At 39.8% G+C, this 19,367-nt stretch overlaps 1 protein-coding gene across 2 annotated transcripts in view; it reads right to left on the bottom strand.

Annotated features, from left to right (window-relative positions):
* Positions 1–6,144: 6,144 nt before the first annotated feature.
* The window catches only part of blnk (B cell linker), a 226,762-nt gene continuing 213,539 nt past the window's right edge, over positions 6,145–19,367 (bottom strand). For both annotated transcript variants that reach the window (XM_078564923.1, XM_078564924.1), the window contains 6 exons: positions 13,379–13,457; positions 13,207–13,244; positions 12,051–12,142; positions 9,803–9,886; positions 9,560–9,715; positions 6,145–6,832 (listed from right to left, as the gene is read on the bottom strand). In XM_078564923.1, the coding sequence (XP_078421049.1) occupies positions 6,713–6,832; positions 9,560–9,715; positions 9,803–9,886; positions 12,051–12,142; positions 13,207–13,244; positions 13,379–13,457 (569 nt within the window). In that variant the 3' untranslated portion in view covers positions 6,145–6,712. The remainder of the gene's footprint in view (positions 6,833–9,559; positions 9,716–9,802; positions 9,887–12,050; positions 12,143–13,206; positions 13,245–13,378; positions 13,458–19,367) is intronic.

The raw sequence follows: 19,367 nt of genomic DNA, 5'->3' as shown, positions 1-19,367 counted from the left end.
CAGGGGCCCTGTTTTTCTTCCACATTCATAATCACTGATATAAAACCATAACTCCCCCATTGGTGATTTGTCAGTGTACAATAAAAATATTAGTTTTCCTAAAGACTAGAATATACATATTTCAATACATTGACTCTTGCATTTCAACTGATTGCATCCTGCCCAAATTTACCTCTGTAAGTAACCTTCAAAGCACTTCATTTGCAATTTCCAACCCAATTTATGATGAATCACCAAATTAGGTTATGTGCTTAAGTTATTCATAAGGTGTCAGTACCACTTGCAAGGCCAGCACCTATCGCCCATTGCAAAGTGCCCTTGACAAGTCACCTTGAATTGTTGCATTCTATGTGGTGAAGGTACTCCCACAGTATTGTTAGGGATAATATAAGAAATATAATCCCTTGAGCCTACTCTGCCATTAAATAAGATCATGGCTGATCTGATTGTGGCTCCACATTCTTACCTGCTCCCCATAACCCTTGACTCCTTTGTAGATCACAAATCTAACTCTGCCCTGTATATATTAAATAACCCAGGCTCCACTACTCTCTAGGCTAGTGAATTCCAAAGATTAATGACCCTCTAAGAGAAGAAATTCCTCCTTATCTTCGTGTCAAATGGGAGATCCCTTATTTTGAAGGGAGTTCAAGATTTTGATCCACTATGAAGAAATGGTGACCTCTTCAAATTAAGGTGATGCAACTTGGAGTGGAACTTGCAGGTGATGGTATTCCCATGGACTTGCTGTTTTTGAACAACTTCTAGAGAGTAGAGGTGGCAGGTTTGTGTGGTGGTGTCACAGAAGCCTTGGAGAGTTGTTGAAGTGCATCTTGTAAATGGTACACATGGTAGCAATGGCATACAGGTAGCGGGGAGCATGCCAATCCAGTGAGCTGCTTTATCCTGTATGGAGTTGAGTTTCTTGAGTGATGGTGTAGTTACAATCATTCAGGCAAATGGGAAGTATTCCATGACATTTCTGACTTGTGCTCTGAAATGATGGACAGGCTTGGGGATCAGGAGCTGAGTCAGTTATAGAAGCCCCGATCTCTGTCATGATCTTTAGCCATGGTGTTTATTTGGCTGGTCCAGTCAAGTTTCTGACCAATAGTGACCCCTAAGATGTTGATGGTGGTAGATTCAGTGATGACAATGTGATATTGTGTCAGTACAATAACAGGTACAATTACACTAAGTAACACCTTTTGGAAGACCCAGTTGGAAAAACCTACCCCAAGTTGTTATTCCAGGCATCTTGTTTGATATGCAAGTCAGCTATGTTAGAATTTCTGTAGAGGCTGGTAACTTTCTTTAAAAAAAGGAACTTGAATTCCCAGTTAATAATGGAATTACACCACAAGATTTCATGTTTTAAACAAAAAACTTTACTGTACAAGAGTTAAACAAAGCAAGCATGATTAACCTAACACTATATTTTGTAAACACTTATGCTTTAAACCCTAAAATCTCAAGAGAACTCATCATTCTACTTTTATTTCCACCCACGAGTTCCACTATACTATGTAGGATCTCGAGAGTTACTTTTTCTGGGCCCAAATTAAGGTGTGCCAAGCTCTCAGGAATTCACTTTTATTCTCCTCGGTGTTCCCGCTATTCTCCATGGTATGAGATTTCTTGGGGTCCTTCTACTAGTATCCAGTGAGGCGAACCCTCCAACACCTCATGATTGTGGACTCCCCAGCTCAAGCATGGGCCTCACTATATTATTACTCGGTGATTCCAAATCAGACCAAAAAAAAATTGGTTTCTGATAGCCCTCTGCTTCTGGTTCCAGCTGCTTTACAGCTCCTACAAGATTCTCTTTCTGCCTGTCTGAAAGCTGCTCCCAAGTTGACAGCCTGTTTATGTGGGAAATCACACAGATAAAACACCAAAGCCAAAAAAAAAATCCTCCCTGCAATCTATCCCTTGACAACTTGGCACGCCAGGGATGTCCTAGAAAGAGATCTAAATTAATTAACTTTACCCTCAAAACATCTCTCTCGATTCTGGGACGTGCATGAATAATTTATATCTCTAACAGGAACAACTGCCATCTTACCAGACTTACTGGTTCCATAAGGAAGCTGAAAGGACCACCTGTCGTTTATTGTTTTCACATTTCTAACTCTTTTAAATAAACATGGACCATCCTTTGAATTGTAATTATCTTGGGTGTTTACCAGTTTCTCAAACCCAGGTTTTTTTTTAACCAAAACCTAAAAGTTATACTCCTAGAACATATGAATCATAAATTTAGATACTACCTAACAGTTGGGAACAGAACTTTGCTCCAGATGACAGCTATTGGCTCATTGATGCAAAGTGATGCATCCAGCGAGGCGAACCCTCCAACACCTCATGATTGTGGACTCCCCAGCTCAAGCATGGGCCTCACTATATTATTGCTCGGTGATTCCAAATCAGACCAGAAAAAAAAGTAAAATTGGTTTCTGATAGCCCTCTGCTTCTGGTTCCAGTTGTTGGAACAAACAAGTGCTTGACTTGTGAAATCCAACTATTTTGTATCAGAGTTGTTTCAAGTTGCTGGCAAATTTTGATATTTGTGAGTTTGCAGACTGCGGAAGTAAGAAAATTAATTATTGATGAACTGTCAGAGAACACTTAAATATAGTTCATATCTTAAGTCTTTTATATTCATATCACATTTTAAGGACATAAGACAGGTGACAAATACAATATAATGTAGAGAACTCTTATTTATTCATTCACAGGATATGGGTGTTGCTGGCTAGGCTAGCATTTATTGCCCATCCCTAATTGCCCTTTAAAAGGTGGTGGTGAGCCATATTCTTGAACACTGCAATCCATGTGGCGTGGCTACACCCACGGTGCAGTTAACAAGGGAATACCAGGATTTTGTCCTTCACTGCCACTGTCTTCACAATATAGTTTGGCATATATTGAATAGACATTCAACAATTACTTACATTTATACATCACCTTTTGACATACTAAAATGTGCCAAGGTTCTTCGCAGAAGCTATTATCAAAAAGGATTTAACACAGCTATGTATTGAGATACTGAGACAAGTGACTGAAGGCTTGGACAAAGAGGTAGGTTTTAAGGAGTGTATTACTGGTGCAGATTGTGATGGAGCGGTTTAGGAGCTTAGGGAGGGAATTGTAGAGATTAAGACCTATGTAGATGTGTTGAAGGGGTGCATGAACATATCGTGGCCCAGGCCCAGATTTTTGTCCCCAGGTCAGGTTTGCAGAGCCGTGAGATTTCCGACCTTTGAAAATGGCCGCCTGCAGGTTGGACTTTTGGTTGGGCGGGTGGGTGGTAATGAGGGCTGAAATGGGAGTCGGGGTGGGTGACCCCAGAACTAGTGCGGAGGCTGCTGGGTGTGGTGTAGGTACACCCACAGAGCCTTTCCATCATGGTGAAAATATGGGCCCTAGAGATCAAATACTGAAAGTAAGAATGCAGGTAGACAAAGCGATAGAAAGGTTAATGACGTTTTGGGTTTTATAAATAGGAGCAGAGTGTAAGCTATGTTAAATTTGCAAATGGCAATAGTTAGATTGTGATTAGGGTGCTATAGGAGTTTCATGACACCTGAATTTAGAAAGGACATTATAGCTAGAGCATACAGTGTAGATTCACCAGATATGGCAAACAAGTTTATGGGAAGAGATTTAGGATACTTGGGCTATTTATTGAGTAGCAAGGGGAGTTAGATTTAATATTTTCAAAATTACTAAAAATGTTGATGGAGGGAATCAGGAAAAAGTATTTCCTCTGCTTGGGAATTCAGTGCTGAGAGGTTTAAAATCCTCACCAAGAAAGTGAGGAGAATGATTAGGAGGATTGTCTTTGTGCAGAAATTTGTCAGAGCATGTCATGACAAGTGCTTCAGGCGGAGACCATTGCATCATCTTAAGATAAAGATTTGGAAATATTTGAAGCAGCAGAAGAAACGGGAAAAGGAAGAAAGCAGGGTTGAGGGATTAGTTCTAGATTGCTCTAACAAGGAGCTGGCAGAGAGAGGATGGACTGATTTTAGTTCTCATGTCCACAAGCTAAGTAACCTTCCCAGTAGGTCTTATAACTCTGTATTCCAGAATGACATTGGGGCCAGACTAATGGACAGAAACTCAAATATTTGATCTGGCTTCACGTTTAAAAACTCCATTTGATCTGAAAATCAAGTGGTGCAAACCTGCCTCTTAGACAGTCATCTCTTTAGTGCATTCAGGAGTCAATTCCCACTCTTTTTGATAAGAAAAGTGCCAGATAGTGTGATATTCTCAACAAGTGCAGTTGAGAACACCAGCAATTTGTCAATATACATTATTTTTCTTGAATTAAATTCCTTGATTTAAAATTATATGAATATCTGCATTTTGCAATATTTATTAGTTAACACAGTATTGTTTTGTACAAAACAAATTTAGTACCTCCACGGACAGATTTTTGCATTCACCGTAAGTGATTTTCCATAACAGTTTTTAATGTGGGTAGCACTGGCAAAGCTGGCATTTCCTTTCCAAAAGGACATTAGTGAACTAGTGAGTTTTTACAACATTCTGACCCCTTCATGGTCACTTTTACTCATCGTTTAAAATTCAAATTGCCATAGTGGGATTTTGAACTTGTATTTTCTGTATTACCACATAATTTTCAATTAAATTACCATATATGCAATGCATTCTAGAACATGATGTATTTAGCAATTTCAAGTTCCTTATTCATGCAAGTAATGTGGCCCGGCTTCTTCCAAATTAACAACTTTATGAAGAACTTCTGCAAATTTTGACTTAATCAATAAGCGATGGTAGTGTCAGGGAATGGAGCACTTGTGATTTCAAGCACACAGTACCATTATTAGCAATTCCCATGACCAATTTCCATGACCAATGCAGCACAATTACATGTAGAGCAGTTCTCCAATAATAAACCTTCTCCATTTCAGAGAACACCACCCATGGTATTATCATATAATTTCTCTTCGCAACACTTGTCTCTGACTGCTGGTGTCAACTAGTGCAAAATTCCAGGTGATTTTATGCTGTTGGCCTATGAACAAGAATGCGATTTAGACTGCTCAAACTCATCTCATGACAGACCCTTACAATGAATAAAAACAAAACTAAAAATAAAAATACCTGGAAAAACTCAGCAGGTCTGGCAGCATCTGCGGAGAGGAACACAGTTAACGTTTCGAGTCCGTATGACTCTTCAACAGAACTAAGTAAAAATAGAAGAAAGGTGAAATATAAGCTGGTTTAAGGGGGGGGGGTGGGACAAGTAGAGCTGGATAGAGGGCCAGTGCTAGGTGGAGATAGCCAAAAGATGTCATAGATAAAAGGACAAAGAGGTGTTGAAGGTGGTGATATTATCTAAGGAATGTGCTAATTAAGGGTAGAAAGCAGGACAAGCAAGGTACAGATAGCCCTAGTGGGGGTGGGGTGAAGGAATCGAAATAGGCTAAAAGGTAGAGATAAAACAATGGATGGAAATACATTTAAAAATAATGGAAATAGGTGGGAAAAGAAAAATCTATATAAATTATTGGGAAAAAAAGCGGGGGGGGGGGGGGGCGTCGGAAAGGGGGTGGGGATGGATGAGAGAGTTCATGATCTAAAATTGTTGAACTCAATATTCAGTCCGGAAGGTTGTAAAGGCCTACTCGGAAGATGAGGTGCTGTTCCTCCAATTGGCGTTGAGCTTGACTGGAGCAATGCCGCAAGCCAAGGACAGACATGTGGGCATGAGAGCAGGGTGGAGTGTTGTAATGGCAAGTGACAGGGGAGGTCTGGGTCATGCTTGCGGGCAGACCGAAGGTGTTCTGCAAAGTGGTCACCCAGTCTGTGTTTGGTCTCTCCAATGTAGAGGAAACCGCATTGGGAGCAACGAATGCAGTAGACTAAACTGAAGAAATGCTGCTTCACTTGAAAGGAGTGTTTGGACCCTTGGACAGTGAGGAGAGGGGAAGTAAAGGGGCAGGTGTTGCACCTTCTGCGGTTGCATGGGAAGGTTTTACCTTACAATGAATATATAGTTTCATTCTATCAGCCTAGGTTGCTTTCAAATCCAGTGCCTGGAGATGAAAAGCTCATTGCACCACAGACGTGCAGCTTTTTTTCATTCATTCACGGGATGTGGGCATCACAAGGTAGGCAGTTGCCCTTGAGAAGGGCTAACCTTTATTTTACTTTCGTATTTAGTTCTACATCAATTACTTAGTAACATTTAAATATTCTTATGCCTTGATAAAATGCATCGTATGCTAAAGGCGATTAGAAATTGGAGTGCAAATATTTACTGACTAAGCTTTGGCAAAAACTGGTTATAGGTTTTAATTCATTAAGGTTAAACTTTAACAGCGCGTGTCTTTGTTCAGTTTTTGTAAACCATGTCTTCCTTCCTTATGTGACCTGGGTAGTATACCCTGTCCAGTCTTAGTAACTGTCTAGTGACTTTAGTAACATGCTTTGATATGTAAACTATTAATCTGTACTCTAATAAAATATTTATGTTGCACTGATGCTGATGAATTCTAACGAACAAACATTAAGCATTACACAATTCATCTCCTATGGGAGCCTCATTGTATGGATTTATACAATATAGCTTGAAAAATTTATTCAAAATATTTTTTGTTGTTTGGAAATGAGAATTAGTCATATGAAAGGGAAATGAGAAATAATCCATTCAGTCGGTAATATTTAAATACATGTATTATAAAAATTTGACTGGGTGCTTCAATTTGGTAGACTCTTTCGTGTTGTTTTGGCTGTCAACGAGTACCAAGGGATTCTTTTGATGGCTTTCAATTATGTCAGCAACACTGGAAAACCGCTAGATGGAGAGAAACAAAATAGACTGTTAGAACTATGGTATCCTTTTTTTAAATCTAAAACCTTGGCAAAAATAGCTTGCACTTATACAGTGCCTCTAATGTGCAAAAATATCCCAAGGTACTACAGCGATGCCTTTTTTTTTAATTGAAAAGAGGGTGCCAAACCAAAAGGTGGGAAATATTATGAGTGATGACTCTCAAGCTTGGTGAGAAAGGTAGGTCTTAGGAGAGGAAGGTGGAGAGGCTAGAGGGGCTTAGCGAGGGAATTCCACACCATGTGGCCCAATTAGTAAATAATATATAAAAGAAAGCTGAAATGAGAAATGGAGAATCAGAACGAGGGAGGCCATGAAAGCCCATCTCTTGAATTTTTCAACTCTTATTATTGTACGCAGCTTAATTCTGAATATATCGAATGGGCTTTGTTCTATCCTGCCAGGCAAATCATTTCAAATGCTGTAAATGTTTTTCATAAATTTCAAATTTACATTCTCCCCATTTAAAATTTATTTCACCATGTTCTACTTCCCTGATTTAATGTGAAGTAAAATTTTGACTGCAAAATTTCGGCCAGCCAATGTTGAATTTTAAGTACATTTAATGAAATCATCACCTGAAACACCACATTTTCATACTAAATTTTTGAATTTCATCTTTCCTTCTTCCTTTCACACTTTGGACTAGGCTTGTCCTTTTACTACACTATCTGCAATGCATTTGTGTTGTTAATATAAGCAGAACTGAACACAGTAGTCTAGGTGCAGTCTGACAGTCCATTATAGAGCCTTAGCACAGCCTCTAATGAATTCTGTTTTGTTACTATAACGTCTACATAATTTTCAAGCTACATCTGAGCATTGTTTTGAATTGTCAAACTAAGTATAGTATGGTGACTGTGAATTTTGTTGTCAAATGAATTAATTGTGTTCATTCATCATGCTTTTAAATTGCCATCTTAGACCTATGTTTGGATATTGAGAACTAGCTAGATTTACAGAGCAACACAAATGCTGAGACCATTTTCTCCCCATGATAAAGCTAATTATTTAAAAATGCAAGAGGATTATCAACACTTGACCCATCTGTGTATATATGGCAGATGCAATTATTTTTCATTTAAAAACAAAACTTGAATATGTGTCACCAATACTCTACACTGAATTTCATTGTAATATATGCTTCACAATAATTACGCTGCTTTCAAAGGTATAAAATTTGTTGCCAACACTCTTGTTCTGTGGCATGCTATGGTCCACAAGAAATGACAGAACTGTCAGTGTAATTGTAACATTTCCTATTAACATGGATGTCAAGCACTCCCATGCCAGATTCTGCTTATCTTGGAGTGCTGTGGAGCTCAAAAAGGTGAGCAAAAGCATGAAATTGGTTAGTTATTTGAATATGAAAAATGACTTTCTGTGGATTTAAATACACAGACTTGGAACTTCCTGAGACCCTGCTCCACCAAGACAAGTGTGACAAAGTATACCCCCACCTGCCCCCCGCACACTTATGTCCTAGGAAGGATGCTGGAGAAGATAGGTACAATAGGCGCAAGGGTGCACTAGTGCTAATTACCATGGTCAATGAGGGGGGGAAGGGTAATGGTAGTGGTGGTAGTCCAAGGTCTAAATTGGTTAAAGAAAAACATTTCAAACAAAACACTCTTTGGGGGAGAAACATGATTTGTGTTCAAAACAAGTTGCTGGAGCGATTGCTCCACGAGTTTCTGTGCTGTTCCAAGGCTGGAGTCAAATTGGCATGGGGAATCTCCAGGCTTAGGACTCATTTGAAGTGGCCAGCTTGGGTTGCCCACAGGACATCCCTGTTGAGACTCGTCGTCATTCCCAATGAATTCTGATCTTCAGGGGCTGAAGATCTGTCTATGTCCCTTGACCAGATATTAATGTTTTAGTCCAGAGCCACGTTCTGTCCCAAGCACCTTCACTGCTGTGGGTGTAAATTTGATTTGCACATTCTTCAAACCCAAGAGTTAGCGGCCCAAGCATTTTCCCCCACTTAATGTAAACTTTTTTTTAAAAAACATAATCCTCCGGAAAGACTAGTAATTAGGGCTGAAATTCTATGGGGGCAGGGAGGGGGCGGGGATTCCACCCATCCCCTCCTGCCCAGCAGAACTCCAAAGGAAAATGGTGGAACAGCCATTTCTGCCATTTTCCTGGGTGTTGTGCTGGTCTGCTGTTAGTGTTACGCATGGTGATGGGTGGAATGCCTACGGAGGATCAGCCACTGATATTCTGAGTTTTTCCTGGAATATTCTTATATAAAATATCAAAAGAACAGATTAATCTCTAGGTGAGATTGTACTGTATAAAAATTGAGTCTTAAACAAAAACAAAATTTAAAAACTTGAGGTGAAACAACTGCTGCCATATCCATTTTATACTAAAACTGATTTTTTCACTTAAAATATCAACTGACTGAATTTCACCCCATGCATTGATTTCACTCTAATTTACCCACTGTTAACAGTAATTATCACATCCAAAAATGTACCGCAATAAACAAACTGTCAAAAGAAACGATCTTAATATGACACATATCAACAAATTGTGGTTGCCAAAAGCTAGTGTTGTGTAGTTTCTTAACAAAATATGGAACACTATGTAAGTGTTAAATCATTGCTATCTACATGTAAAGTACAATAAATAAAAAGTATCTGATTATCTTTAGAAGTTGAAGCGAAAATTCAGTAAATCACTCACCTCTTCACCATTCTTCTCTTTGCCTAATGCGTACTCTTGTGTTAATTCAATATAGCGTACAGGAATATTATAGACTCTTCTTTTGTACAACACAACTAACGTATATGGCTGCTTTGAGTCCTGCCCTGAGCTTTTTCTTACGAGAAAGGATCCATCCTGTTTTGTCATATATAAAAACAATATATATTTAGCTTTATCATGATTGAAATACTGTAAAACCGCCTGGTAGAAATTGACTCTTACTTTATTAAATTTGTTTAAAGCCTCTTCTGCGCTTTTTCGGTCACAATGATTTGCAAACCATGCTTTTCCATCAACATTGGGATCCTGCAGGTAATAAAGTGTTCAATATGAAACGGTTCCAATATTGCACAATTTTTAAAAATAACTTCTTGCTCTTTAACAGCAAAATCTATAGTAAAATGGGAAGTGGGTGAGATTTCTTCTGAGTATAACAGCTTTCATTTATATTGTACTCGTGTTCAAAACACCTTTTAGGTTTTATTAACAAAATAAGTATATGGGAAAATAGATGAATGTTGCCAGACAGAGAGAGATTAAGAGTAGTGGTCAAAAGCTTGTTGAAGGTACAGGCTTTGATAAGGTCATTAAAGGGATTGAGAGAAGTGGAGAAATTCAGTTAAATAATGCCATAATCAAGGGTTCTGGTCGCTGAAGTCTTTATTGCTGATGATGAGTTGAATGGAAGGATAGGTGCACAAGAGGCCAGAGTCACATGAATAGTGCTCACAACAGGAGGAAGTTGCAGAAATGGGGTGGAATGAGTATATGGAAGAATGCCATGGGGAGTTCAACTAGAGAATTGAGGCGATGGATGTAAGAAGTTGAGGAAATATATATACAAAATAGGAAAACATTAAAGGAAGTAGAGAAGAAGGAATTCCAATAGAAATATAGAAATGGAAAGACAACCTGATAAAGTTGTGAAAAAGCATATGGAATTTTGGGAAGAATGAACTCTAACATCCAAAGGTATAGGGACAGCAGATGCAAGTTCCCCACCACCCAGCACCCCCAACCCCCCAATGCCACACACCATCCTGTCTTGGAATGATATCTCTATTCCTTCACTATTGTGGGATCAAAATCCTGGAACTCCCTTCCTCATAGCACTGTGAGTATACCTACTCCACATGGACTGCAGTGGTTCAAGAAGGCAGCTCACTGCTACCTTGTCATGGGCAATTGGGTTTGGGCAAAAATTGCTGGCTTAGCCAGTGACACCCACATCCCTTGAAAGAATAAATTAAAAAAATACAATGTCAATGGCATTGTGTGCATACATGAGAGCTTCACTAAAATGATACTGGAGCTGAGAACTTTGTATGTTGAGACACTAATCAAAGCAGTGGTTTTTTCATTAGAAAAGAGAAAGTTCAGATGTGATCTGAAGAATTTTAAAAATTAATGTGCGAGTCAGAAAGTTGTGGGTTCAAGTCCCAGTCCAGTGACTGAGCACAAAAGTTTAGGGTGACGTTCCAGTGTAGTGCAGCACTCCCTCTGAACTATAGGAGGTGCCGACTTTCAGATGAAACATTAAACTGAGGCCCTATCTGCTTTCAAAAAGATCCCATGGTACTATTTTAAAGAACAGTAGGGGGGCCTACCTTGGCATCTTAGCCAATAGTAATCCCTCAATCAACATCACATAAACAGATTATCTGGCCATTACCACATTGCTGTTTGTGGGAGCTTGCTGTGCACAAATTAGCTGCTGCATTTCCTACATTACAACAGTGACTACATTTCAAAAAATTACTTCTTTGGCTGGCTGTAAAGTGCTTTGGGATGTCCTGAGGTCATGAAAGGTACTATATAAATGCAAGCCTTTTTGTAACACTGGCATTTGTTACATGATAGGATGCCCTACTAGAAACACATATGAAAGCAGAATCCATAAAAGTTTTCAGAGACAAGAGAAGGGTGGATGAAATGTGGTATGGGACAATATATGTGCAGCAGAATTTTAGACAAGTTGGAGTTTATGGAGGATAGAGAATAGGAAGCTTTTAGAGCATTGGAGTAGTCGAGCTTAGACATGGTCAAGGCTTGTGCGAAGATTTCAGCAGTGGAGTGACAAAGATGAATAATGTTTCAGTGTGGAAGTAGGTCGCCTCAGTTCTGGATAGGATAGGGGACCTGAAACTCCGCTCTGGGTCAAGGATACCAACATTAAGATATGTCTCGGCTGGAGTGAATGAATTGGTAGGGGGAATGGAATTTGTAGGGAAAATTGATATATGGAATACAGCAGGTGACTGCAGGCAATTTTTTTGTGGTATGATGGAATGATAGCCCACAAGCATTGTATATGGAGTAGCAAAATATGTGAAAGGAATTCATATTGAAATGGTAGAAGATGCAACAGAGACAGAAGCGGTCCAAATTTGTAACAGAATTGACAACCATTATTTAATTTCTGACACTATTTATGAAATTGATACTATACATTGATTTGCTGAGGTTATACCTGTTCCAAACTTGAATTAGGGCTGGGAATGCGTGTGGGAGCACAAGGTCGTACCAAAGTCCCATTAGGTCTGTTCGGGATTTCTGGAAGGCCTAAAAGAATGATTGTTAGGAAATAGTAAAAATCTGCTTACTTTTCACAATGATCATTAGAATAGCTTTCTCGATGTGCAAGACGGAGGAAAAAGGGGCAGGAGCAGCTTACATCACGTCTCTAATCTCATTGTGTTGACCTAGGATTTCCTGGTATGTCCCCATGATGCTAAACTGAGTTTGTGCAATTTATTTAATGAGGAGGGAGGAAACATTCCAAATCTCCTCCTTTCATTTTCCATGGAATCTGTACATTGGGTACCCCAATCCACCAGCATCCATTACAATCTATCGCAATCACTGGCCCCCTTGAAGCCCTGACAACTGAAGGATTTAGACAGAGGTAAGATTTATTAATATTCCCCATAAGACTGACCACATCCTGATAATTCCTGGCACTTTGGGGTTTTGTGTTTATCCATCTCCAGTCTGTAGCTGCACTCCAAACTTCAAATATTTTGTAGATGCCCAGCCAGAAGAAAGGCCTAATTTCTTTTTAAAAAATGAACTTTAAAGACATGGTATGTAAATATTCTCCTTATTTTCTGATCCTGTATTCAATTATCCATGCGTTACTACTTATGGCTTGAAAGATTAAAATATCACATTATTTTGTTAAAATGGTGACATAATTGACTCAGCAGTACAGCATATAGAAGTATGCAATAATAAAAGTTTTTAAAAAATCAGTGCAGATATGCTGAATGCAAATGAGTACACAGTTTATATTGCACAACAGACTACAATAATTGTTTTAAGGACATTAAACATGGATGAGTTAAGACCCCCTTTCAATTGTCAGTACAGGAAAAGATTAGACTTTCCACCTTATGATGATGACTGGGTGGAAAAATCTAGCCCATGCTACTAGCTATCAGTCATAGCTGCTGCTTCCATTTATATCATTATAATCACACCAATTGATGAATGAATATTGCAGTTTCTAACTAATCATATTTTCTTTTGATATTGAATGCATTGAGCAATTTTGTTTTAGAAATATTTAGAAACTCAGCTCAGTCTTAAATAGGTGTATTTTCATGAGTGTATATTTGATAACTTACTTGGATGGTTTGTAGTTGGCAATTTCAAAATGGCTGGTCTGGGAACAGAGATTGAATGTTAATATGTATTGATTTTCTTTTAATTAGTGTCAAGAGTCTAATAAATAGAATCAATTTTTTGGCGTACATTTTTAAAAAGATCTTAAAAGTAATGAATCATTAAGAATAATACTTGGGGCCAAGGCGTGGTGCTGGCAGAACAGCTGTTGCTTTTGAGGGTCGAGGTCTATCAGGAATCCTGGGTTTTTCACCTGAAGAAAGCATTTGGAAATGTCATTGCAGTCTGGTTAAATGTGAGAGAGCCTAGTTAATGATGTAACAGTATCAACATTATAAAGGCAAAGGGAAAAGATTTCATTGGAGAAGAACAATTCAATTACCATCAAGGCAACACAAATTGAGTAAGACCATAAGACATAGGAGCAGAAGTAGGCCATTCGGCCCATCGAGTCTACTCCACCATTTAATGAGATCATGGCTGATCTGATAATCCTCAACTGCACTTGCCTGCATTTTCCCCATAACCCTTGATTCCCTTACTGATTAAAAATCTGTCTATCTCAGCCTTGAATATACTTAACGACCCAGCCTTGACAGCCCTCTGCAGTAAAGAATTCCACAGATTTACTACCCTCAGAGGAGAAATTCCTCCTTATCTGTTTTAAATGGGCACCCCCTTATGCCCTCTGGTCCTAGACACTCCCACAAGGGGAAACAACCTCTCAGCATCTACCCTGTCAAGCCCCCTAAGAATCTTACGTTTCAACAAGGTCACCTCTCATTCTTAACTCCAATGAGTACAGGCTCAACCTACTCAACCTCTCCTCATAAGAAAATCCCTCCATCCCTGGGATCAACCTATTGAACCTTCTCTGGACTGTCTCCAATGCCAGTATATCTTTCCTTAGATAAGGGGACCAAAACTGTTCACAGTATTCTAGGACTAGAATTTTCATGTCGACGAGTGGAGGCCAGCCTGACACGCCGACATGTAAAATGATGCGCGGTGATGTCGGGCGTGTGTCCCGATGTCACTGTGTGTCATTCAGATCTTTCTTTCGATGGGCGCGCGCCGGAGGTGGCTGCGTGCCTGCTGAACTGTCAAAGGCCTGTTAAGGCCATTAATAAACCAATTGAAGTAATTCTCAATGCTGCCCGTCCAACCTTGAGGTTGGTGGGCAGGCAAAGAGCCCAAGCGGCCTTCGCGTTTTTTGGGAAAACTCATCCACGGGCGCGGGATGAGGTTTCCTGAAGGTTTTATTAAATAAATACATTTTTTTTTTCACAATTCATAAACATGTCCCAGCTCGTGACAGGGACACGTCTAAATTATTTTACTCTTTCTTTATTTCAAACTTTCAATATGAACTTAATCTCCCTGAGGCACGGAGCTGCCTCAGGGAGATTTCTATGCTCTTTCGCGCACATGTGCCCATGTAAAATGGTGGCGCGCAGCCGATAGCGGGTGGTGATCGGCTCCGCACCCCGCCAGCTCCTGACCGGCCCGCCCAACAGGCAGAAAATTCTGCCCTAGGCGTGGTCTAACTAGTGCCTTGTATAGTTTTAGCAAGACTTCCTTATTTTTATACGCCATTCCCTTTGGAAAAAAAACAATATTTGAATATCAGTCATTAACATTAATCCAAGCAGAAAAAGCCTAAGGAAAGCTACTAACTATATACAGTGTCCAACACACTTAATATGCTAAAACTGAATTAGCCTATTACAACTTCTCTTCAACTATACCTTCAGATGAAGCATTAGCCTGAAAATTACTGTGAGCAATTAAATTGTACAAATGCTTAATGTGCTAAGAATGAGTTCTTTTTTTGGATATTTTAAGGGGGACATTAAACTGTTCAATACATGTGGTAAACTGTCCTGGTTGAGGAATTTAGGGGTGCAAATGGATAATTTTCTGAAAATGCATTGGATTAAAAACATATCAAATGACCAAAGAAAAGAGTACAATAGTATAGAAGTAATGATAAACCTTGTGCAACATAATGGTTAGGCCACAGACTACTGTTCCCCCTTATAGAGGATATTAAGGCATAAAAAGTGCACTGGTAGATTCTTCAGGATGTTACAAAGGTAAAAACTATAGCCACAAGGAGATGTTGGGATTATTTAGTTGGAACATAATTAACTCTTTTCTTAGTTTTCTATGAAATGGTTAATAAGGTAATGTGGAGGGGGATGAGTTAATAAATTTTGGAAAGACAGAGGCTTAAGAGCGCTCAACAGATAGACAATGAAGGATGTGAATGAACAGAGAGACCTTGGGGATGCAAATACAGAATTCCTTGAAAGTGCCAATGAACATAGATGAAGCCATTAAAAAACGGCAGTAACATACAATGATAGGGTGAGATTGAAGTACGGTGGAAGCAGGCTTGTGGAGCAAAATCAGCATAGATGTTATTAGGATCCGGTCGGGAGGGTTTGGATGGTTCCCCTCTCTTCCCAATCCATGTTTGACCGCAATAGGTTTTTTTTTTAAAAAAAAGGATATTTTGTCAATTCATAATCAGACAGGTTGTCTTGTATTTTAACAAGGGGGATAGCTTTTATTGTACTTGAGTAATATAACAAAATACGCATTGACTTACACACGCACATACGTGCTCACACACACAAATAGATTACAGAGTGGGGAAGGATAGATTAAGTAAATCTGGTAAAAATTAAAGGGGTATACAGTTTGTGAATATTGATGACTTGGCCGGCTTCAGGCTGAATTTAGTGGTCCTGCTGCTTTCCCTCGTCGAGGCGATTTAATGATATAGATGGATGATTTGTCTGTTCTTCTAGAGACTAGTGCAGGGTTGAATTCCTTTAAGAAGTCTCTCTCTGTGGCATGGGTAGTTACAATCAGCACACAGGATCAAAAGCTTGCAAGTTGGGTTGGAGAGAGAGAGGGAGGAGGGACCCCATTTGGCTCCTCTTCCTTCAACATCTTGGCTGCTTGTCCTGTACTCCAGAGAAAACAGATGCTTAAACACAGGAGAGGTAGGCTTGTCACATGACCGTTACCCAGTGATTCAAACATGGTCATGGCTGATGTATTCCATTGTAAATTGATTAATTCATACCTAGGAATGCTGTCTCATCCAGGGTCCCATTGTTCAAGTGATTAGGTTTAATGCTTCGTCTGCACCTAATTGAGTACACCAGGTGATTGTCTAGATGCCTTGCTAATGGGGACAGGATATGTCGTTCACTTGTATTCCCCTCTGTGGTGATTGTCTTTGGGTTTTTTGCAGACTTGGCAGTCTCCATCTCAAGGGTTGGAATGTGGAAAGCACAGTGTTAATTGTGTAGCTTCCTTTGGCTGCAAGGCTCAAGTCGCGCTTTAGTCTCTTTTAAAAGGTTCAATTTGGGTTTCCAGCCAGTGGTTTCAATATTCATTGGCCCCCCCCGCCCCCCACCTTAGACCAGCTTATATTTCGCCTCTCTCCTAACTATACTTCAGTTCTGCCGAAGGGTCGTGAGGACTCAAAACGTCAACTGATTTCTTCTCCACCGATGCTGCCAGACCTGCTGAGTTTTTCCAGGTAATTCTGTTTTTGTTTCAATATCATTATTTGATATAAAGCATGTTTTTGTGACATCTCTGCACCATGCAGAATGAAGTGCAATCATGGGAGCATTTTATTTTAAGGTTTGTTAAAATAAACACATATTCATCTTCAAGCACTCATTTATCAATCTTACCCTAAAGCTACAGCTTTGCTTTGTTCAAGTTTGAATCTTCTTATTCCCCCTCTTTAGATAAGGCACAATGGGCAATTATTAAATCTCTTTTGGTATTGGGGCCTGACTGACCTTGATTTTTTGGGGTATAATACCTTGCAGTCAGCTAATTCATTCCCTAATAAGAGGTCCACCCCTGCATAACAAGCTTGGGATCACCCCCCACTGTTACTAGCCCTGTAAATAGCTCAATCTGCAGGTATATCTTTATCAAAGGAACTGCTACACATCCTCTAGTGAGTCCCTTGACTAGCACACTGGTATTCACTCTGCTTTCAGGTGGAAGATCTCCATCTCCTGCCACAAGTAAAGTTTGCAAACAACCGGTATCTCGGAGAATACTAATCTCCTCCTTTTCTGGATTTTTGGACAAACTAGGGGTCCTTTTACCTTTACACAGGTATTCTGGCTGGTGGCCATGTTGGAACACAGGCTTCTGACCTTCATGGTCATGGACATTGTCTTAACTGCAGTGCCCCCATTGGTGTTTTGGAAAGCTAGCAGTTGTCCCTCAGGTGCCCAGGATTTCTACACTAACAACATACTGGGCAGGCCCCTACTGGTTTGCCATCTTGATTCCTTCTTTTAAAAGTTGAGGATTGATCTGAATTTTCTTCATTACTTCCCTTATCTCTAGAACTTGCTTTGGCTTCATCTACCTCCTTCCCATTTCTCCCTAGCCTATAAGAATGACCAAATCCCAGTTGTGCTGAGTTAACACTGTTAAATCACTGTCATCTGCTCTGAAGGCTGTCTGTCTGGCTTTGGAGACTTTGTTCTTCAACATGAGTCTTCATGGAAAGGGGAAGTGAGTTTTTGAACTCCTCGGGGAATCATATCCCTGAGGGTTCTCATAAGTGGGATGTATCTTAAGCACCCGTAAACATAGGCTGAAAGCAAGTTGCTTAACCCTTTCAAACTGGACGTAAGTTTGCTAGGGGCATTTTTGGAAAGCTTGGAAGTTTTGGCAGTATGCTTCCAGTACCAGCCATTCACTCAGCATAGCCTTTTTGGTCATCTCATAGCTTGAGGAACTCCCATTGGACTATAGGGAATAAACCTCATGGACTTTTTCTGTTAATCTGCTTTGCAACAGAAGACTCCAAATCTCTGTTGGCCACTTCAATTGCTTTGCAAGCTTTTCAAATGAGACAAAAAATGATTCCACACCCCCCTCATTGAACTTTAGCATCAATTGGCAGTACTTGGTCCTGATCGAGGGTTGTGTCCCTCATTAGAGATGCCTTCACTGGGTACAGTGGACCTTTCCTTACTCAGATCGAGCTGCCTTAATTCTCTTTCCTGCCTCTTTGCTGGAAAGCCCTGTCCTTCTCCCTTTTCTGGAATTCTCCTCCTTCTGTTCCTGTCTCTTTTGTTTCCTTTTCTGGGAATTCTGGCTCTAGTCTCCACTGTTCTAGTTGTATCTTTGCTAATGCTAGCCTGTCTGTTTCAGATTCTATGCCTGTCTCATGTTCTTCAAGTTCAATTTCAAAGTGATTGGTCACGAGTTTTAGGATTTCAGATTTCCTAACTTTGGGATGGCTATTTATCTCTAAATGTCTAGCCAAATACCTTAGCTCTTCAATCGAAAGGGCTTTTAAACTGTCCCAAGTTACTTCACTCTGTTCTAGGAAGGTGCTGAACTATAATGTGGACATGCTAAGTACTCTACCACTGTAAAGCACAAGAAAACCTGTATCGAAGTTTGTAAATTGCTTCAAGGAATCAGTTTGGTTTCCAGCTTCTAATCTCTCGTTTGTCTATAGGTGCGATCACGGAAAGCAAAGCTTACAAATTTCTGTTATGATCAGGCGAGGATGGGTTGGATGGCTCCCCTCTTTTCCCACTCCCCGTTTGACAGCAACAGATTTTTTTCAAGAAAAGGATATGTTGCCGATTCAGTGAATGTTTAACTGTTTATTTGCTGTGATCATAAAAGACACAGGTTTTCTTGAGTTTTAACAAAAGAGGATAGCTTTTGTTGTACTTAGCCTAATCTAAGTAAGATAATAAAATACGCTCTGACTTTCTCACGTGCACATGCACATGTACGCACATGCACACTTGAAGTTCACACACATATACACACAAATAGCTCACAGAGTGGGGAAGGATAGATTTAAGCAAGTTAGAGTCTGGTAAAAATTAAAGATGCACACAGTTTGCGGAATTGGGTGACTTGGCTGGCTTCAGGCTGAACTCAATCCTGTTGCTTTCCCCTGTCGAGGTGATTTAAAGATGTAGATGAATGATTTGTCTGTTCTTCTGGAGATTGTCATGTGGGGTTGAGTTCCTTTAACAAGTCTCTGTCTATGGCACCTGGGTAGTTACAATGAGCAAACAGTTCAAAAGCTTGCAAGTTGGGTTGGAGAGATAGAGAGAAAGGAGGGACTCCACTCGGCTCG

Source organism: Cetorhinus maximus, chromosome 20 (genome assembly GCF_964194155.1).
Source record: "Cetorhinus maximus chromosome 20, sCetMax3.hap1.1, whole genome shotgun sequence".
In the NCBI taxonomy this organism is placed as follows: Eukaryota; Metazoa; Chordata; class Chondrichthyes; order Lamniformes; family Cetorhinidae; genus Cetorhinus; species Cetorhinus maximus.
The sequence above is the reverse complement of the archived record's forward strand: the minus strand, read 5'-3'. Positions and strand labels throughout refer to the sequence as shown.